General features: G+C 46.1%; 1 protein-coding gene across 3 annotated transcripts in view; it reads left to right on the top strand.

Moving 5' to 3' along the window:
* Window positions 1-23,199, top strand: part of LOC137438176 (serine/threonine-protein kinase A-Raf) — a 153,490-nt gene that overhangs the window by 108,972 nt on the left and 21,319 nt on the right. Inside the window, exon 15 of one of the 3 annotated variants that reach the window (XM_078766503.1) lies at window positions 17,732-17,888. The exons of the other annotated variants lie outside the window; for them this stretch is intronic. Coding sequence (XP_078622629.1) covers window positions 17,732-17,764 — 33 coding nt within the window. The 3' untranslated portion in view covers window positions 17,765-17,888. Of the gene's footprint in view, window positions 1-17,731; window positions 17,889-23,199 lie in introns of those variants that run through there. 3 annotated transcript variants of the gene reach the window in all.

Raw genomic sequence — 23,199 nt, 5'->3', positions numbered from 1 at the left:
CTTTATAAGCGAGCTACTATATTAGCGTTATTACGCTAATTAATGTTATGGAACTGCTTTAAGTGATGGAATGGATTTAAGTAAAGTTAGTAATGGAGCGTTAGCTACTGTATTAGCTACTCTATAAGACATGCTGAATGGAGAAGGTGGATCAGACTCGGCAACGGTTGCTAGAGTGAGATGTGCATGGAAGAGGTTTCGGGAATTGAGTGTCGTGCTGACGAGGAGGGGAGTGTCGTTGAAGCTGAAGGGAAAGGTGTATGCAGCATGTGTGAGAAGTGTTATGATTTATGGGAGCGACACATGGGTAATGAACGTAGAGCAGCAACGAAGGCTGGAAAGGGTGGAAATGCGAATGGTTCAGTGGATGTGCGGAGTATCGTTGAGAGAGAGGAAGACAAATGATGAATTCCGAAAGATGATGGGAATAGAGCCCTCGATGGATGCTGTGAAGAGAAACAGGTTGAGATGGTTTGGTCATGTGTTGAGGAAGGATGAAAGTGACTGGTTGAGAAGAGTGATGGAAATGAATGTAGAAGGACGTAGAGGACGGGGAAGACCGAGAAAGACTTGGCTAAAGGTGGTGGAAGAAGAAATGTGAGCAAGGGGGTTAACAAGGGGAGATGTAGAAAATAGGGCAAAATGGAGAAGATTGTCATGGGGCCCGCAAGGCTAACCCCCGCTCTAACAGGGAAATTGGCCTTAAAATGCCTGTTGTGTAAGTGAGCTTTGTGGGATATCCCACCATTCTCACTGTAATAGCTTAATGGGATATCCCACCATTCACACTGTACTGTAATAGCGTCACGGGATATCCCACCATTCACACTGTGAACATAGCTTCGTGGAATATCCCACCATTCACAATGAACATAGCTTTGTGGGATATCCCACCATTCACACTGTAATAGCTTCACTGGATGTCCCACCTTTCACACTGTAATAGCTTCACGGGATATCCCACCATTCACACTGTGAATATTAGTGCCGTCAGAAAGTATTCACACCCTTAACTTTTTCACATTTTGTTGTGTTAAATCCTGAATTTAAAATGGATTAAATTTAATTTTTTTGGTCACTGATCTACACATAATACCCCATTATGTTAAAGTGGAATTTTCTTTTGAATTCTGTCCAAAATAATTTAAAGTGAGAAGCGGAAATGTCTTAAGTCAATAAGTATTCAACTCCTTTGCTATGACCCTCCAGATTGAGCTCAGGTGCATCTAATTTCCTTTGATCATCCTTGAGATGTCTCTCCATCTTGATTGGACTCGACCTGTGGTAAATTCAATTAAATGGACATGATTTAGAAAGAAATACACCTTTTGATACAAGGTCCCACAGTTGACAGTGCATGTCAGAGCAGAAACTCCACCATGAAGTCCAAGGAACTGTCTGTAGAACCCCAAATGTGAGTGTGCATATGTGTAAGCATATTAGAGATATATCTCATCCAGAAATTTAACAAACATGAATAAATTCCTGCATGGGGCTCATGTGAAAATATTCTAACTCATCCTGGTACTCAAATCCAAGGGCCTCATCACTTACATGGTGACAGCCCACTGAGCTATTGAGTCTTTGGGATATCCTCAGAAATGTCTAACACTAACAGGAAACTATGGACATCTCTCTGGCCATTTGTGGACATCGCTGGCCATTCTCAGAGGGCCTCTTCAGCGTTGACGAGTCTGGCATTTCACTCAGGCCGACTGGCATGGTCTTCAAGCAGCCATCAATCATTTGGTCTGGTCTCCCATCTCTACTGTCTCTGACATCAACTCATCCTGGGAATTCTTCCAAAGAAAATTGCTCTCATGCACAGATTTATCCCATCTCGTCTCCAGTTGTCATACCCTTCCTTCCGGTCGTGGTACACTGAATCTTGTGGTGATGCAGCTGCCCCGAAACAACTTGCCTTCGCCTCATGGGAGGCAAATCCGACTGAAGGCAATCTCCATTCCTTTCACAAAGCTCAGAACAAGGGTGTGTCTACCATCTGGACAGCCAGGAAACAATATCTCTCCACTCTCAAGACTGAACTCTCAAACCTGTCCTGGTGGCATCTGGTCAAATCTGTTTCTGGTGTTTGTTCCCCTTCCATCCCCTCCCTTACGTCAAATGGCTACACAGCTGACACTTAAGGGTCTTTCAGGGTCTTAGGGCTCTTTTACATTTGGGGGTCTTAAGGGTCTTTTGAGGTCTGGGTGGTCTGAAGGCCCTTTAGGGTCATATAGGGTTCATGGGGTCTTTAAAATATTAAGGGGTCTTAAGAGTCTTTTTTAGGTTTTTAGGGTTTTCGTTGTCTTCAGGGTTTTGGGGGTCTTCAAGGCTTTGTGGGTCTTGGGGGTCTTTAGGGGTCTTAAAGGGTCTTGAGTAGTCGAAGGGGTCTCATCAGTTTAAAGAGATGAAAGTTAAAAAAGGTATTTTGCAATGGTACGTAATTAATAGACATATAGTCTCACGGCTTCACGGATGGACAGACCGTGTTTTTCATTTATATGTATATATATACTAGCAAAGGTATCCGACAATGATGGGGGTTCATAGATGTCTTACCTGAAATTAGCAATTTCCTTTGGAGTGTGTATTGATAGAATTGGGATTTCAGTGTAAATATTCAGTGAGCAAATGTCGCAATGGGTGAAGCTGGTAACCTCGACAACCTCGTTCCATTCTATCAGCTAAGATTTCCAATCCATGCTTGTTGTACCTCCAAAGTACTGCTTGGGAGTGAAGGTGATATTATGAAAGCTCAGCTGGGAAATGGGTTTAGGCATGTTTTGGGCCTTCAGCCTGATGGAAGATTACCAAAGTTGTTTCCACACCAACCGACCACCTCCAGGCACCTGTCCCTCTCCACATTGTTTTTTCAGCTCTCGACCTTTCCCCTTTCTCTTTGCTTCTCATAGCTTTGCTTTCAGCAATTTCCCACAGCATTTAATTCCGGTTTCCCATTCGATGATCCATAGATCATTAGTTTCAGTTTCACGTTTCCAACATCAGCTTCACTTTGAGATATCAGTTCAGATTTGTCATTGCAACTTGTGATGACACGAATAGTGCACAGAAAAGGTCGGCAAAACCGATTTTGGGAGGATTTTTTTTTTTTGCATTTTCTAAGGGGTCTAAAGTATTTTTAGGGTCATAAAAAGGATAAAAGTGTTCAAGGAATAAAGGCTCTTAAAAGAGCAAAAGGGGTCAAAAGTGTCTAAAGGGTCTTAAAAAGTCAATAGGTCTGAAAAGTGTCAAAAGGTGTACATGTCTCAAAAGGGTCGAAATGGTATGAAAGGGTCTAAACTCTAAACGGTTTAAAGGTCTAAGGGGTGTAAAAGGTCTAGGGGGTTTAAAGGGGTCTAAAGGGTATAAGGGGTCTAAAGGTATTATAAAGGGTCTAAGGGGTGTAAAGGATCAAAGGGATCCAAGAGGGTTTAAAGGATGAAAGGGATCTAAGAGGGTGTGAAGGGTCTCGAGGGGGTCTTCAGGATGGAAAGGGTCTAATTGGGTCTAAGGGGTGGAAAGGTCTAAAGGGTGTAACAGAGTGAAGCTGTAGTAAAGAAATTACCTTAGGTTTGTAAATTCCCCATCACCTGTAGCTGTAGTAAAGAAATTCCCAAATTCCCCATCTTCCCCATCACCCATCCCTTTCAGATCTCCCCCCTTGCCCCTTCCCTCCTAAACTCCCCCCACACCCCTCCCCTCTGAGACCCTCCCTCACTCCTCCCCTCCTAGACTCCCCTCTCACCCCTCCTCCTCAAAGCGTCCCACAAAGCGTCCTCCCCACTTCTTCCCCCTTCCAACTCTCACCTTCATCTCCCTCAACCTTCTGCCTCACTCTTCCCCCTCCTCAAATAACACCTCACTGCGCCTCACCCAATCACCATCAAACCTTTTGTCCGCCCCATTCTTCCCTTTCTCCAAGCTGTTCTGAAATCTCTGACACACCTTCAACAGCTCTCCCTACCTCTTCCTCCTCTTCCACATCATACCCTACCGCTCCCCCCCCCCCCCTGTTCTGTATCCGATGCTCCCCCTTCCTCTTCTTTAACAGTATGGACCTCAAACATCCGGGGCCTTCGCTCAAACTTGACTGATCTCTCCATACAGGTTGCTTCTGACAAACCAGACGTGATCTGCTTCACAGAAACTTTCCTCCTCCATGATGTCTCTGATTCCTTGGTATCTCTCCCAGGTTACTCCCTCCTCCGGTATGATAGACCTGAGCCTCGTCCTGGAGGGGGGAGTTGCTATCTTTATAAAAAAAACTCTCTTCCTCACTCGCCCTGCACTGCCCTCTCTCCACCTCACCCCCAGGAATACCTTTGGCTACGGCTTCCCCTTCGCTCCCACCTTTTGTTCATATGTGTGTTGTACCGTCCACCAAACAGTGATGACTCCATCAGTCCATCTACATCTCGCTGTCTGATAACATGGACCAACTTCTATCTACCCATCCCAACTCTCTCTTCCTCAAATGTGGTGATTTCAATTGTCACCATGCCAGTTGGCTGGGTGTGGGTACCGCTCTCACCAGCCATGGCTCTTCAGCAAAGGACTTCTATGACTCACTGGGACTGACACAATCTGTCAATTTCCCGACCCGGATCTCAATCAACGGAGCATCTTCTCTTCTGGACTTGGTTATGACCAACTTCCCTGAAAATGTCTGCTGCTCTTCTTCTGCTCCAATCGGCTCATCTGATCATGTGCTTGTTAAAGTGGACATCTCTCTGACCATTCTCAGAGAGCCTCCTCAGCATAGACGAGTCTGGCATTTCACTCAGGCCAACTGGCATGGTCTTCAAGCAGCCATCAATCATCTGGACTGGTCTCCCATCTCTACCGCCTCTGACATCAACTCATCCTGGGTATTCTTCCAAAGTAAACTGCTCTCTCATGCACAGATTTATCCCATCTCGTCTTCAGTTGTCATACCCTTCCTCCCGTCCATGGTACACGGAATCTTGTGGTGAGGCTATTGCCCAGAAACAACTTGCTTTCGTCTCCTGGAAAGCAAATCCAACGGAAGGAAATCTCATTTCCTTTCACAAAGCCCGAAACAAGTGTGTGTCCACCCTCAGGAGAGCCAGGAAACAATATCTCTCCATTCTCAGGACAGAACTCTCTTATCTGTCTCCCTCTTCCAAATCCTGGTGGCATCTGGTCAAATCTGTTTCTGGTGTTTGTTCCCCCTCCATCCCCTCCCTCACCTCAAACGGCCACACGGCTGACTCCGCGCGTGAAAAAGCTGAATGCCTCAACTCTGTGTTTGCCTCTAAATCTTGTGTCCCAAACCCATCCCTCTCTGTACCCACCGTACCCAGTCGTACCCAGCTGCTCCTGGACTCTGTGTCCTTTCCTCCTGACAAGGTGGAAAAGTTTCTGTCAACCCTCGACTCTGATTCTGCAACTGGACCTGACGGCGTCAGCCCACGGGTCCTAAAATCTTGTTCTTCCGCTCTTTCACTCCCTCTCTCTGTTGTCTTCACACTCTCTTTTGCTCAAGGTCATCTGCCATCTGCTTGGAAATCTGCCAACATCACCGCTTTGCACAAAAAAGGTGCAAAAACAGATCCCAGCAACTACAGACCAATCAGCCTTCTCTCAATTATCAGTAAAGTCATGGAATCCATCATTGCTTCAGATATGAAATCTTTCCTCTTCTCCAATGGCTTGATTTCTGATCATCAATTTGGTTTCAGACCTGGTCACTCTACTCTGGACATGCTGCTACTGCTTTCTCAGCAATGGATGGAGGTCCTCAATGCCAAACAGGAAATTAGAGCTGTCTCCCTTGACATATCACGTGCCTTCGATACGGTCTGGCACCCCGCTCTGCTCACCAAACTCTCCTCTGTTGGTATCCATGGAAATCTCCACGCATGGCTGGCGGACTTCCTCTCTAGTCGTAGTCAATGTGTGGCCCTGAATGGGTTTCTCGCATCTCCTCTTCCTGTTCAGGCTGGAGTTCCCCAAGGCAGTGTTCTGGGCCCTGTGCTTTTTCTGGTCTTCATCAATGATCTTTCCGACTCTCTTGAAAATCCTCTCTATCTCTTTGCTGATGACTCTACTCTCTGTCGCTCCATTCTTCATCCCTCAGATCGGCAGTCTGCAGCCTCCTCACTCTCTGCAGGCCTGGACAAAATCACAGACTGGGCAAACAAGTGGAACATGTCTTTCAATCCTGACAAATCTCACACTCTTACGATGTCACTCCGAAAAGACCGACTGGACAACCCTCCCATCTACTTTCTGAATAATCCTCTCCAAGAAGTTCTGTCACTCAAACTTTTGGGTCTCACAATCTGCCATGATCTTTCCTGGGAAAACCACATTTCAAATCTGGCCTCCAAAGCCAGTCGCCGACTGGGCATCCTCCGTCGTGCGAAGTCCTTCCTTGTGTTACGTGGTCCTCCCGATGACTACCTGGTCTCGGTGACCCCCGGACCGTGAGAGGAACTCCGCCAGAAAGATCTATTATTTATGCGCTTTCGTAACGCAATCAATATGAATTCCAGTCAATAAGAAACCCCACACCAAGGATCCGGAATAATCAATGATATATTCCCCGAGCAATCAACAACCATCAACAATCAACAATCAATATTACAAAGATGTAAACTCATCTACAATAGCTCTAAGATGGCCATCTTATACATTCCTCAAGTGAGCCCCACTCCCGACTCCCTCCATGGTCAATGTCTCTCACAATGTCTCCGTACTCCTGTAGTTCGATCTCCGCACGTGGGCGGTTGAACGGACTCTTCCTGACGTGCTTCCACCGTGCACGTCCCGTACCGGGAACAGCTGCTGCTGCGGACACCTCCTCGGCAGCCCACCGAGGTCGGTGCTCGTGATCGCGGCTTCGGGGCTCGCAAAGCGTGCGAGGCCCAAGGCGCCTGCCGTGCGCGTCCTTGTAGACGGTGAGGCGAACTGTGCCGGACTCTTGGTTCCGTGCACGAACCCACGGCGACTTGACGTGTAAATGGGTAGTTACACGTCCCGGTAACTCCTCTCACCAGACGGGCTTTTAAACGCAGCTTTCCCCACGCTGCTCAATATCGATACCGCTCTTCCCGGCGCTGGGCGAGGAAGAAGAAGAGAATCGCCGCTTCTCCCGGACCTCGTGTCTTTTCTTCTTCCGTTTCCGGTCTCCTTTTCCCCAGAAGGGCTCCTGACCCTTTAATCACAACAACCTTTAATCGACTGCACATTAATAAGCAAAGATCTGAATAGTAATTCACATAAATCCGTAACACTTGGCACACCTGAGCTCCTCACCACGTACAAGGCTTTCATCCGCAGCTCAATGGAATACTGCTCTCCCCTCTGGGCTGGTGCTCCTGCCTCACACCTAGCTCGTCTTCACGCTGTTGAAAGCAAAGCATTCAGAATCATTGGAATCTCCCGCGATGAAGCTAACTCCAAGGGCCTCTCACTCACTCACCGCAGGCAGGTTGGTGGTCTTTCCGTCTTCTCCCGACTCCTCTCTGGCCTTGCCCCCCCAGCTCTCTCTGGGCTCTGTCCCACAAATATTCCTACAGGTCGCACAAGATCTGCCTGCAACCCTCTTATGGTTAAACTGCCAAAATCAAGACTCTCTGCTCACCTTCACTCCTTCATTCCTCTTTTCTCCCGCCTCTGGAACAAACTCCCTCACTCTCTTCAATCCCACTCCACCCTCCAGGTCTTTAAAACAGCTGTTCACCACCATCTCTTATCTTCCCCCATCCAAAACCTTGATCTTTTCTATCCCCGATAATTTCACCCCAATTCCACTTTTTGAAATACTAACTTCTGTCCTGGAAGTCCTTGGTGTCCTTGTGTTTTATACTTCTCCCACCCCCCCCCCCTTCCCACGCCTCCTCCCCCCAAGCCCTCTCCTCCTCCCCCCAAGCCCTCTCCCTCCCACACATCTCCCTGCTCTTAAATGTTGTGTGCTCTCAAGTGTGTGCTTCACTCCCAAGCCTACAAGGACCACCTACAACACTACAAAGATGCCCTCTCCCACGCCCGCTCCGCCTACTACTCTCAAATTATCCACTCTGGCTCCGGAAACCCAAAAGCACTCTTCTCGACAATAAACAAACTCCTCCGCCCCCTGGACACCACCACCCAGTCATTCACAGTAGACAACTGCATCTCCTTCCTTTCTTTCTTCCAACGCAAAATTGACAACATCTACAACAGCTTGACCACCGCCGCACCCGCTCCCCCTCCAACCACCTGCCCCCCCTTATCCTGCCTTCCCCTGTCTCAATTCTCCCCGGTCTCCCCTACTGACCTCTCTGAACTCCTCATAGGAATGAAAACTGCCACCTGCACTCTTGACCCCATCCCCTCCAGCTTTGTCAAGGCCTCCCTCCCTGCTCTCTCTCCACTTATCATTGCAACAATAAACTCCTCCCTGTCTGCAGGCATCGTCCCACCATCCCTCAAAATTGCTGCTGTTACCCCCATTCTAAAAAAACCTGGTCTAAACCCTGACACCCTAAACAACTTCAGACCCATCTCCAACCTACCCTTTCTGTCGAAAGTTTTGGAACGCGCTGTAGCCACTCAACTCAAACATCACCTCTCTGCCAATAACCTGTATGAAACATTCCAATCCGGATTCCGCTCCAACCACAGTACTGAAACTGCTCTCCTCAAAATCACCAACGACCTTCTCCTCTCCTCTGACGCTGGCAACCTCAACATTCTCGTCCTCCTCGACCTGAGCGCTGCCTTTGACACCATCGATCACACCATCCTCCTCACCCGACTTGAATCCACCTTTAACGTTACCGGCACTGCCCTCTCTTGGATTAAATCATACCTCTCTGACAGACGCCAGTTCATCTCCATCAATAACTGCAAATCCCCCACTGCTCCCCTCCCCCAAGGTTCAGTTCTTGGCCCCCTCCTCTTCATCCTTTACCTGTCCCCCCTCGGTCACTTAATCCGCCGTCATGGTCTCCAATTCCACTGCTTCGCCGATGACATCCAGCTTTTCATCTCCTCCAAGTCCGTCTCCACCGACACCCACTCTATCCTGACAAACTGCATCTCTGAATTAAAATCCTGGCTTCAAATCAACTTCCTCAAACTTAACTGTGATAAATCTGAAATAATCATCATTGGCCCAAAAACGCTCAAAAAATCCACCCATAACTTTGCCCTCAACATCGACGGTATCCCAGTATCCACCTCCCCTCTCATCCGGAATCTTGGCGTCATCTTTGACCAAACCCTCTCCTTCGACAAATACACTAAACAGATCACAAAGACAGCCTTCTTTCACCTGAAAAACATCGCCCGTCTCCGCTCATCCCTCTCCTCCACGGCTGCAGAAACCCTCATCCACGCCTTCATCACCTCCCGTCTGGACTACTGCAATAGCCTCCTCTATGGTTCACCCTCAACAATCACCAATAAACTCCAATACATTCAGAACTCCGCTGCCCGTCTACTCACCCATTCCCGGACCCGTGACCACATCACCCCCGTCCTTTACAAGCTTCACTGGCTCCGCATCTCCCAGAAGATCCAGTACAAAATCTTCTTCTTGACCTACAAAGCCCTCCATAACCTGGCCCCATCCTACCTGGGGCTGACCTCCTCTCCAGACACACTCCCACCCGCAACCTCCGCTCTGCTGGTACCAACCTCCTGACCCCCCCCCCCCCATCCGGACCAAATTCAGATCCTGGGGGGACAGGGCCTTCTCCATCGCTGCTCCCACCCTCTGGAACTCACTACCTCACACCATCAGAGACTCCTCCTCACTCACCACATTCAAAACATCACTCAAGACCCACCTGTTCAGCACTGCATTCAACATTCAACCCACAGCATTTAACCCCTGACTATCACTTCTCCTTCCCCCTCCTTTTGCTTTAAATATTTCCCTATTGATTCTTGTCTTTTTGCAATTGTTGTTTTCATGTTTTGTTATGCATTATGTTTTGCACTCTGTCAAAGCGCCTTTGGGCTTCATGAAAAGCGCTATACAAAATAAATGAATTATTATTATTATTAAGTGTTTGTGTGCTTCCCATTCTCTTGTCTTCTGCTCCCTCTTTTTATATATTTTGTTTGTCTGGTTGATTTGTTTGTGAAGTAAATGTCAGCTCTTTCACGAGCCTCGATTCAGGATACAAAAAATAATAATAATAAATAAATAAATAAACTCGGGAGTGCAACACAACAATAACAGGCCAAATTACCTCCATCACGGGATAAAACCCCGATTCAGGTATATCGTGGTTAAAAATCTGATGGTAGAAAGTTTTGTGATTCACTTTGGGAGCTCAAAGCAGTAAGATCACAAACGAACAGCAAAACAACAACTCACCTTGTTGTGAGGATGAGGTAATCGTTGGAGGTTCACCCGTTGTCAAGTGGAAGTGGTGGTTTGGAGTTGGTGTCACATGGGTCCTTTTTTTTCTACAAACAATTTTTTCACACTTAATGGTGATTATGTTAGATGAGCAGTAAAATTACCTTTAAAATGGTGTATAGGTTGTACTATTTTCGGTTTTTGAATAATTAGTGCATTTGAGAAGTCATGTGACTCCTTTGCCGAACTTACCGACAATGATCATGTCTTAATTAAGAGTCGTTTCTCACATATGATAACGTATTTGATGATCGAAAGTCACCATCAAACTAATTATATCGATATATCTGTGTTGAAATCCGCTAAAAATTGGGCTTTCAATAAAGATTTGTATATGTGAATTGACCCTCAGACATCATGGCGACAGGTGGCGGCTCGGATGGCTTTAATTTATGAATTGTGAGACAATAACTGTTTAAAAACCGCCTATTTAGGTGCAGGGTGGTAAAATATGTTATCCTTTAATGTTTCGTGCCGATTAACCTTGGGAGCTCAGAGGAGTAGGCTCACAAACGGGCATTTCGCATTTATATATATATAAATATATATATATATATAAATATATTGTTGTATATATTGTTGCGGAAACGGGGGACGGCTCTCCCGTTAGCAAGGGGTGGTTAGCCCCTTGTCCTGTTAAGCTGGCCGTCTCCCCGACCCTGGAACTATCCCGCTTCTTCGTGGGGTGAGATTGGCCGAGGTAATTGGTCAAGGGAGTCCCGTACACCTCCGCCAACCTCTCCACGAAGCCGGTGGATAGCCCCGTTCGAAACCACGGACAAGATGTTATTTGCCGAGCGGGTTAGTAGCCCGCGGTTCGAACCATTAGCAAGTACTAAACCCGATTCCTTTGCGTTGGCCAAATCGTGCCACAGGTGTTCGATGATGGAAATCACAAAGACGAACGGATGTGAAGAAAAGAAAGCAAAGGTAGGAAGAACAGGGATTTATTACTAATTACTATTTACACAATCAAAGAAACCAAGGGAGAAGGAAAGAAAACGAAAGCAATTTACAGAAGAAGAAGAAGAAGAAGAAGACACATTGCAATTCTACTTATACAAGTTTAACTTATTCCCAGGGACAAGACACACAAAACAAACTCACGTACACAAAAGGATGGAATGGCAGGAATGGGTGGAGGGATGAGAAGGTTCAGGTCCGTGCAAACGGCAGGGCTGGAGGTGACAGCTCCGACTCCTCGCACTCTGGTTCACAGAACGGGCGACAGAGAGATCCTAGGACCGCGGCACGTCGAGGTTCTCGTGCCTGCACTTGTCGTTCTTCAGAGTGCTGGTTGGTATCGCGAGCAGGGCATGCCGATTCTCATTCGCCTTGTGCTCCTTGGTTATGCGCTTTCCTCTCCAGAACTCACTCTCTCCTCCTCAACTGAACTCTCTGAACTGAACTCCGGTGGACTCCTGTGGGGGGCTCCGCGCGATGGGTTATATAACCACGCCCATGGAACTTTCGCGAACCTCCTCAAACGCTCTCTCTCCGCCCTCTCAGGCCAAACACCTCATCCTTGGTTGGTTGATCGGGGCTGGCTCACTCCTCCTTCTGATGACGAGGTGGAGACACGCCTTTCTTCCCCGAGTTAGAGCACGCCGTAATGGAGGGCAAATGCAGTTGGCAATTGAAAGGGGCGATGGTGATACCAATAACCCCACCCAATGCAACGGTGCAATTCTACTGCTGGCGCTTTGGGAGGCCACGGCGATACTGTAGGGGATCTATCTTATTTGATCTGGTGCAATGCAGTGTCAATTAATGGGAAACAGAGCCTTAAACTAACATAGAATAAGAAATAACTATAGAGAGGTCTATGATTTTCTACGTGCGTGCGATGGACTAACTAAAAGGACGACCTTTGATCTTTCACACAAAACGGAGGTATTTACAAGAATTACTATTTACAGAGGGTGATATTTACAAAAATTACAGGATTCTCAAATCCGTTACTATATAATATATCTATATAATATATCTATATATCTATATCTATATATATATATATATATATATATATATATATATATATATATATATATATATATATATATATATATAGATATATATATATACATGCATACATGCATACATGCATACATGCATACATGCATACATGCATACATGCATACATGCATACATACATACATACATACATAGTCACGTGAAAAAGTAAGTACACCCCATGTAAAGTTTTCACTTTCTCAACATATTTCAACATACAGCTATTTGATCCTCATTTCAACAATATTGAAAGATAAAGGTGATATAATATAACAAATATCATGAAACATTTACATTTTGTAGTCCATTGTATAATTTAAATAAACATAAATGCAAATTTAGCATGTGGAAAAAGTAAGTACACCCCTACATTTATCACTACTTCAAATACCTAAAATTAGAATCAGGTGCACCAGCTCAGGTGCAAATGATTAGAACATCGTTAGAGAGGATCTTGGAGGAACCTGTGTTATTTAAACCTCAGACATTTAGTTTGGTTTGCTCTTTGTTGTTGAAGTGTGCGGCGTCACCATGCCTAGATCAAAAGAGCTCTCTGAGGCCTTCAGAAAGAAGGTTATAGATGCCTACGAGTCTGGGAAGGGATTTAAAAAGATCTCCAAACAATTTTAAATCAATCATTCGACTGTCCGGAAGATCATCTACAAGTGGAGAAGATTCCAAACAACTGCCAACTTGTTCAGGCCAGGCCGCCCCAGCAAGTTCAGCCCGAGAGCAGACCTCAAGATGCTGAAAGAAGTCTCCAAGAACCCCAGAATGACATCACGGGACACACAGGTAGCTCTTGCCACTGTTGATGTCAAAGTGCACGAGTCTACCATTAGAAAGAGGCTGCACAAATTTGATTTACATGGGAGGTGTGCCAGGAGGAAACCTTTGCTGTCCAGAAAGAACATCAGGGCAAGACTAAAGTTTGCCAATGAACACCTTGGCAAAGACCAGCACTTCTGGAACAATGTGCTCTGGACAGATGAGTCAAAGGTAGAGCTATTTGGCCACAGTACCAGAAGACATGTTTGGCGAAAACCAAAGACAGCATTTGACCACAAGAACCTGATACCCAGGATCCTAGGATCCTGGGTTCGAATCCCGGTCGATCGCTGAATTAACGCCAGGGGGGTTGACTCAGCCTGTCATCCTTCCGAGGTCGGCTAATTGAGTACCAGTTCACTGGTAATGCCCTGTTTGTCGTTAAAGGCGGCAAAAAGGGTTGGCGTCAGGAAGGGCATCCGGCCGTAAAACATTGCTTCAAAAAGGGGACCAAAAAACAACAACAACCACGGTTCCCGAAAAAGGCCAACCCCCGCTTTGCGGGGGAAAATGGCCTCTAAAGGTGGTTATTATTTTTTTTTAACCTGATACCAACTGTAAAGCATTGTGGTGGAAATATTATGGTTTGGGGCAGCTTTGCTGCATCAGGGCCTGGGCAGCTCACCATCATATAATCCACTATGAATTCTTCATTGCACCAGAGGGTGCTTGAGGATAATGTGAGGCCATCTGTCAGCAAGTTGAAGCTCAACAGAAGGTGGACCTTGCAACATGACAATGACCCTAAACATACCAGTAAATCCACCAAGGAATGGCTGAAAAGAAAGAAATGGAGGTTTCTGGAATGGCCAAGTCAAAGCCCAGATCTAAATCCCATCGAGATGTTGTGGGGGGATTTGAAACGAGCTGTGCATGCAAGAAACCCCTCAAACATCGCACAGCTGAAATAATTCTGCATGGAGGAGTGGGCAAAAATTTCTCCCAGTCGATGTCAGAGACTGGTAGACAGTTATAAGAAACGCCTACTTGAGGTTGTTTCTGCCAAAGAGGTGTCAATGCCACGTATTAGAGCCAAGGGTGTACTTACATTTTCCACATGCAAAATTTGCATTTATGTTTATTTAAATTATACAATGGACTACAAAATGTAAATGTTTCATGATATTTGTTATATTATATCACCTTTATCTGTCAATATTGTTGAAAGGATGATCAAATAGCTGTATGTTGAAATATGTTGAAAAAGTCAAAACTTTACATGGGGTGTACTTACTTTTTCACGTGACTGTGTGTATATATATATGCCTCTCCATATATATATGGAGAGGCAAGGAGCCGTCCCCCGTATCCGTAACTATATATATATAGTTACGGATACGGGGGACGGCTCTCCCGTTAGCAAGGGGGGTTAGCCCCTTGTCCTGTTAAGCTGGCCGTCTCCCTGGTACTTGTAACGCTATCCCACGGGATGGAACGGATCAGGGTTATGGGCCCAGGGTCTATCCCGAATACCTTTATCCGTACCTCCGCAGACTAGGGAGACAAGTACCGCTCAAACCCCGGTTTGGATGGTCGTTAGTTGCCGAGCGGTTTTTAGCAACGCGACGTTCGAGCCATTTACCAATCACTAACCCGATCCTGAACGTTGGCCGAATCGTGCCACGTACACTCAATATTGAAACCACTAAAGCGACCGAACGAGAATGAAGAAGAAGAAGAAGTACGGAGGAATAACAGGATTTATTAATTATTTACACAAGCCAAAGCAAAGAGAGCAGTCAAGGTTATATACAGAAAATGGAAGGAGCAGGGAACACAGTGAAATCATTAGCTTACCTATACAAGCTTAATTAATAAACCCCAGGACAACGTTAAAGACAGACGGACGATCACACTTACACGGGGAAATGCAGGCAGGAATGAATGGCTTGGAGATGGGTGGCTTTGAGAGGCAAGGAAGGTTCAGTGGGTACTGGGCACGGTCGGGCCAGAAGGCACCGCCGTCAAGAAGCCGAGCCGCGGTCGTTGGTCCCAAACTGCGCGGGCGAAGTTCCTTTCTCCGTACTGCTGCCTCGCGCGTTCCTTGCGTTGCCTCGGTCCGTTTTTCCTGCAGCGCGGCACGTCTCATGGCGGCTTGGTCACACCTTCTCATCTCCAGCGCATCTCCTGGACTCAGAACTCATCTCTCCTCTCAGCTCATCTCCGTGGGGAGCGTCCCGCGGCGGGTTATATAGGCCCCGCCCTTCACCCTTTGCGAACCTCCCGCAAGCGTTCTCTCTCCGCCCTCTCAAGCCAAACCCCTCGATCTGGGTTGGATGAGCGGGGCCGACTTACTCCTCCCCTCTATGACGAGGTGGAGACCCGCCTTTCTTCTCCGTTGGTTACCTCGTGCGTAATGGAGTCAAATGCAGCAAACAGTGGATGAAATGCAGCAAAGTGGCTAAAGAAGTCAATTGCAGCAAACCTGGCAAACCTGGCACTTGGAAGCTGCCATGGGGCGTCGGAGGGGCCTACTCTTATTTATTTCGGTGCAATGAAGAGTCAAACTATTGGGAAACACATCCTTAGCCTACATAAAATAAGGGACTAGCTATTTAAAAGGATATATGGTGTCCTGTGTGTAGGTTTATGGAATTAACTAAGAGGACGAGCTTCGACCTTTCTTTACATTACGAGGGTCAGTTACACACAACAAAACCATACTTCTCACATTCGTTACACTTTCTCAAATTCGTTACACTTTCTCAAATTCGTTACACTTTCTCAAATTCGTTACACTTTCTCAAATTCGTTACACTTTCTCAAATTCGTTACAATATATATATATATATATTGTTACGGACGCGGTTTAGATGTTATTTACCGAGCGGTGGTATTGCCGCGACCGAACAGTTATTCCCCGACTAGACCCCGATTCCACCCAGACGTTGACCAAATCGCGCTATGCCAAATCAATGATAGAAAGGACACGACGACTGGGAAAGAGGAAACGACGCAAGGGGTACAGTTCTCAAGACCTCCGGAGGAGGGTATAATTACAGTGGTGGAGAAAAGGGGGTAGATTACAAGGCAGTGAGGTAAAGACACAGAAGAGATGGGCACTTAATTACCGTCTTATCTTTTCCCAGACAGACCACAGACAAACGGAACAAGGTGGACTTACACAGGGATTGATGGCAGGAAAGGACAGGTAGGTCGATAGCACAAGGTGCACCTTGGCTCGGGGACAGGATAAAGCACGGTCCAGAAGATGCGGGGAGGCCTCACAGCGCTCGGAAGGGACGTCTTTCTTGCTTCAAGCTCAGCGCGCATCTGACGTCACCTCCCTCTCCCTGCGCATGCTCAGCGGGGAGTGACACGCCCTCGGCTGGTTGGCTCCGCCCCACTGGGGCCGATCCGCCGCTTCCATTGGGTGCGGGGGTTACCGGGCTCCGCCCTTGACGAGGAGCTGACAGGGAGCCCCTATTTGGTAACCCCGTCGAGCACATGTTCGATGGCGGCTCGTTGGGAAGGCCTGGTGCCCTCCCAACACCCCCTACCAACCAAGCCGGAGTGAGGACGCGCACTTCCCGCGCCCGCCGCTGCCGTTGCTGTTGTTGTTGTTGTTGTTGCTGAACCGTGAGGAAGAGCTGCGGGGAGGTATCGGGAGGTCCTAAACTTCCTAACGGTGCCATACAATCACATTCTGGTGCAACGAAAGGTCAGAATTAATGGAAACGAGTCCTTAACTGACATAGACTAAGAATAACTAGCAAGATGTCCTATAGTTGTCTTACATGAGATGCGGTGAACCTGGGCACGACATTTAATGGGGGAAATAGGGGGAGGTCGGGTCTACAGAGTGTTGTTTACAGAAAATGGGACTAGGGAATGGGGGATTGGGGATAGTTGGGAAGTATTGAGGAAATAGGGGAATATTTACAAGCGGATATGGGTGGATGCAAATCCCATATCCGCAACTATATATATATATATATATATATATATATATATATATATATATATATATATATATATATATATATATATATATTAGGGTGGGCTTCAAAAAAGCAAAATGCAGATTTTCTCCGGGACATGGTCTATTTTTGTTCCTTTTGGTGTCAAAGGAAAGCACACCAAATTTGAATGGAATCCAATAATATTTAGGGGTGCCACATCAGTGATGAATTTTCCCCCATGCAAAAATAGGAATTCCCATTTTTTGGGCTGTATATACACAAAATAAATACATAATTATAGATATACATTAAATATAATATTACAAATAAATATATAGTAAATATACATTAAATAATAAATATACATAAATACACATTATACATTATATATATACAATATATTATACATACAGTTTTGAGACTTCCTATGATCACTATCTGGGCAATTTTCATGCATGTTTTGTACAGGTTCCCGGGGTCAGGGGTACGCTTTTTTAGTGTGTAATATGTAGGCCTAACTTATTGACTGTGGCTCTTTTGTAGAGAGTGACCCTGTGGAGTAAGAATTAACAGGATTTTACCCACATTCTTGCGTATTTTGCAGATATGGCATGTGCTAGTACCAGTGTTTCATTGAAAACTCGGGCTCAGGATAATGTGTATCTCATTGGGTCCACTTCTGGAGATGCCATCAAAGGTGCCAAGCTCCCGACTGTGCATCAATCTCTTGTCCTGTTTTTCCATCACCTGAAGAAGGAGAATCGCACTGCCCGGGAGAGTGCAACCCTCACCATTAAAGAGGTTGTGAAGTTCTGGGAAAAAGCTCACCTACCTACAACGACGAAGCAGCACTGCATCCATCGTTTGGAGAGGCTATATGAAGAATGGAGGAGCCTCCAAAAAGGTGCAAAGCGGGGTGGTGCGACCCAAGAGAAAAAGGAAGCATCCTTCAAGGCCTCCTTGGAGAAGACGTTTGATCTTAGGCATGCAGATTCGGAGGCCATAATCACCAACCCCGAGGACAGGAAGTTTCTTCACGATCAATTCTCAGAGAGGAAGGCTTCAATGGGATCTGTAGACACTGTGTTGGAAGCAAAAACGTTCTTGTGTGTTTGAAAGATCAGCAGCCACGAGATGATTATCGTGAACTCCTAGAACTGACTGTCATCTACATGGGAGGAATCCCACCTCGTGGAATCCGGCTCATGGCTCCAGGAGCAATGCACAGAGCCAGATGGATGGCAAAAGCACTATATTCACTACAGGTGTTCATGTTTCGGTCAGAGTTCCACTTGACACTTCGAGAGGCGAGAGAACTCCGAGCCTTCAACATTTTTGTCTGCCTTGTGTATGTACAGGCTTGGTTTCAGGCTCCACAAGCTATTGAGGCTCCCCTGAATGACATTAACCTCTTCAAGAAGTTGGAAAAGTTTGAACAAATCAATCAGAAGATGGCTCAGGCAGCCTTGAAGGCACTTGGCCGCCACACGTGGTACATGAGCCCAGTACTAGTGGCATTTGCATTCTTTGACACCAGAATTGACAAAGAAAGCAAGATCAATATGATTGAAGCATTGAAAAATGACGGTGAAAACCCCTCTCCAAAGAGACCAGCTATCAAACGAGGAACCGCCCTGTCAATCGCTGGCCTCATAACAAAACACACCAAGCATTTCTTCAGCATCCTAGGGACCCCAACTGATTGGATGGATAAGGATCCTGGTTCATGGGAGCGAGAAACCAGCTTTCAGGAAGCAAAGAAAGCCGCCAGTGGCTTAGTCGTGGTGAACGACAGGGCAGAAAGGGGTCGCATTGATACAAGACTACAATAAGCTCCTTACAAAGGATGAAGAGCAAAAGCAAGCTCTGCTCCAAGTTGTTGCTGCTCACAGGAAAATGTACCCCGATGCCAAGAAGGCAACAGTGGTGAAACAGGCCCAGAAATAGGAGTTACATTTCTCATTATATTTGGGTTTTTTAATATTATGTGATATGGTGTCTCTTCATTTTATGAACTGAACATTTGGATTGTTATCATTGAATTTGAGTTTTCATAGCAATATAGTGCTATTTGTGCAGCTATTGTAACTTGTGTTTGCTAGAATACAAAGAAAGTGAGTGGAGGGTGGATTTTCATAAAACAAACTTCTGGTTTTGCTTTCGATCCATATATAGAAAAGTTTTGTAGACACCTTTAGTTTGAAGGCTGATGTGGCACCCCTAAATAAAATCAGATTGCTTTCATATTTGGTGTCTTTTCATTTTGGAACAAAAGGAACAACATAAAGCCATGTCCCAGTAAATATTTAAAAAAAATTATTTTGAGCACCACCCTAATATATATATATATATATATATATATATATATATATATATATATATATATATATATATACAGTGGAACCTTGACTTACGAGTTTAATTCGTTCCGTGACCGAGCTCGTAACTCAAATTGCTCGTATCTCAAATCAAATTTCCCCATTGAAATGCTATTAATCCGTTCCAGCCCGCCAAAAACCACACCAATTTTTTTTAAAATATACAGTATATATAAAAATATCTCGCGCTTTATATTTCACCTGTATGCAGCATACAAGTTGGCAGGATGGCCTGGACTGGAGGTACGCACACTTGACTCTAAAGTCTAAACTGTCCAGCCTGGGTTTGAATCCCGACCCAGCTATAACCTGTCATGGGTGAATCACAGGCAGGGTGATTCATCAATGTGTGTACCGCTAAACTGGGCGCCCCGTTTGCGTCCCATTAGTTGTTGGATGTTAAGGATCTCACCGTGTTTTCCACAAAGAGAAGGCGAGCTATCGCCGGCACTCTGAACAAGTTGTGGCCTGGCATGCTCTTCTCCTCTGCCGTTATATACGTCCTCCTCGGCACCTCGCTCATGTTTTTCGACGATTGCGTGTTTTATATCCAAGCACAAGTTTTATATAAAACACGACGATTGCGTGTTTTATATCCACAAGTTGTGGCCTGGCATGCTCTTCTCCTCTGCCGTTATATACGTCCTCCTCGACACCTCGCTCATGTTTTTCGACGATTGCGTGTTTTATATCCAAGCACATCATCCTCTTCTTCTTCTCAGTACCGTGTTTTCCACAAAGAGAAGGCGAGCTATCGCCGGCATTCTGAACAAGTTGTGGCCTGGCATGCTCTTCTCCTCTGCCGTTATATACGTCCTCCTCGGCACCTCGCTCACGTTTTTCGACGATTGCGTGTTTTATATCCAAGCACAAGTTTTATATAAAACACGACGATTGCGTGTTTTATATCCACAAGTTGTGGCCTGGCATGCTCTTCTCCTCTGCCGTTATATACGTCCTCCTCGACACCTCGCTCATGTTTTTCGACGATTGCGTGTTTTATATCCAAGCACATCATCCTCTTCTTCTTCTCAGCACTGCACTTGCCACTCACTTTCTTAGGCCCCATGGTTAAAACTAAGAAATTTTCCGAAATAACCAAAATGCGAAAACAAAAATGCAGCGCTATACGACAGAGATACGTACTGTACTTGCACGGCAAGATAACCACGTGACCAGAACCCACCTGGCGGCGTAAACTCGAAATAACCAAAATGCGAAAACAAAAATGCAGCGCTATACGACAGAGATACTGTACTTGCACGGCAAGATAACCACGTGACCGGGTGGCGAAAGCTCGTAACTCGGATCTCGGCTCGCATCTCAAAGCAATAAACCACCCGAGCGACGGCTCGTATCTCGAAAAACTCGTAAGTTGGGGCACTCGTAAGTCAAGGTTCCACTGTATATATATATAGTTGTGGTTTTGAGAGCCCCTCACTTTGTAAATAAATAATCACTTCTTGTAAATATTCCATCATTTAAAAGGTCAAAGGCCGCACCCATATTTAGGCCACAGCAACACGTAGGACAGAATAGGACTGTCAGTTATTTCCTTAGTATGTGTTTCAGATAAGGCTGTGTTCCCAATAGTTGAATCTGCGTTGCATTAATTAAATAAGATAGGCCCCATTCTGTCCATGTTGCCAGTCTCTCTCTCCAAGTTGGGTTACGCACCTCTGCTCGCCCAGCAGCGTTCGCTGCATCGCTCCAAACGCCATTACGCACGCGGTCAAGCTTGGAGAAGAAGGGGGCGGAGCGCCAAGAACGAGGCGTGGCCCTGTCAACGAGCCGTCAGGGGCGGAGCCGGTGAGCCCTCGCTATCCAACCAGGGCTGAGGTGAGCTCCCTGAAGAATTGAATTGGTACCTGAAGCTTACCGGAAAAATTCTGGAATGCCAGGAAGAGGGAGAGTGAGGCCCATGTGGAGTTTGCCAGAATAAAGAAAACCATGTTTGATAGGTGGTGTGACTCGAAGGAGATTGGGAAAGACTTCAACCTGTTACGACAATTGATTTTGGTGGAGGAATTCAAACAGTGTGTCCACGTGGACATTAAAGTACATCTGGATGAAAAGAAAGTACCAGAGTTGTATGAGGCAGCAACCGTAGCAGATGACTATGCCTTGACACACAGGATGGGGTTCCACAAACCTAACTTCTCACCTAGAGTTATCCAGGGGAGTTATGGTAAATCAGGTGCGGAGAACAAATGTTCATGGAGGCGGCCGAGAGATGACTATGGGGACAAATCTGATACTGCGACTTTTAGGGATCAGAAGACTACAGTTCCAAGACAGACTTATCTTCCGGGGGGCCCGAGACAGACCACGAGTTTTTCCTCCGGGCCTACTTGTGCTTTTTGCAAGAAACCTGGACATTTGATGTCCCAATGTTACGCCCTGAAAAGGAAAAATCGGGAGTGGAGTCAAACTAGTGCAACTCCGAATGCATTGGCCAATTCGAGAAATCGTCCTTGGAGGACAGTACCTTGTGAAGGTTCCCATGCCAAAGTTACGGCATCACAGAACGACCTTGTTCAAGAGGGTTACAAACCTTTTTATTTCAGAGGGGTTTGTGTCACTGGATGGAGACTTAACGAACCAGAGACCCGTTAGGGTATTGAGGGACACAGGAGCACATCAATCTTTGATGCTTGAGGGCATTTTGCCATTGTCAGAGAAGACGGCAACTGGTGTTAGTGTTCTTTTACAGGGGGTTGGTGGCTATGTTAAAGCTCCTCTTCATGTCATCCATTTAGAGTCTGATTTGGTGTCAGGACCGGTCACCGTAGGTTTACAAGCCACTCTTCCTGTAGAGGGAATCTCTTTTATTATCGGGAATGATTTGGCCGGTGGTCGAGTTTCTGGTAATCCAATGTTGGTTGAAAAGCCCAGTATGGAAAATAACACCGCACAGTTAGAGCAGGAGATTCCGGGTATCTTTCCATCCTGTGCAGTGACCCGTGCTATGGGTAGGAAGCGCTCTGAAGAGAAGGAGAAGGAAGGCAATGTGGATTTGGGTTCCTTAGAGGTATTGGAAGAAAATTCTGGAAGAGATAATAGGAAAGAGAGTGACATCAAGGAACCTAAGGAAAAGGTGGCATCTGGACCAAAAGAGGAAATGGAGTGTCCGTCGGAGACATCCGGGAACGAGGTTGAACAACCGGTGCTGGTCCGAAAGAGACTTGTTGAAGAACAACACGGAGATTCGGAACTCCGGAGTTTGATAAAGCCATGACAGAGGAAGAGGCTATGAAGATACCTGTTGGTTACTTCATGAAAGGGGAAATACTCATGAGAAAATTGAGACTACCGGAGGTGCCAGCAAATGATGAGTGGAAAGTTCATGACCAAATTGTGGTGCCACTGCCGTACCGGAAGGAGATATTGAGTTTGGCGCATGAGACACCTTTGGCCGGGCACCTTGGAGTGAACAAGACCTGTGACAGAATATTGGTACATTTTTTCTGGCCAGGATTGCGACGCGATGTGGCGGAGTTCTGCAAATCTTGCCATTCTTGCCAGCTGGTGGGAAAACCTAATCAGTCCCATCCGCACCTTTAAAACCAAAATTCCAGCTTTTGAAGAGCCATTCAGCCGTGTCATTATTGACTGTGTAGGCCCTTTACCTAAAACTAAGGCTGGACATCAGTATTTGCTGACCATCATGTGCGCTTCCACAAGGTTCCCAGAG

Source organism: Myxine glutinosa, chromosome 12 (assembly GCF_964187855.1).
Source record: "Myxine glutinosa chromosome 12, kmMyxGlut1.1, whole genome shotgun sequence".
Classification (NCBI taxonomy): Eukaryota; Metazoa; Chordata; class Myxini; order Myxiniformes; family Myxinidae; genus Myxine; species Myxine glutinosa.
Note: the sequence above shows the minus strand (reverse complement) of the source record. Positions and strands in the feature narration are given on the sequence as shown.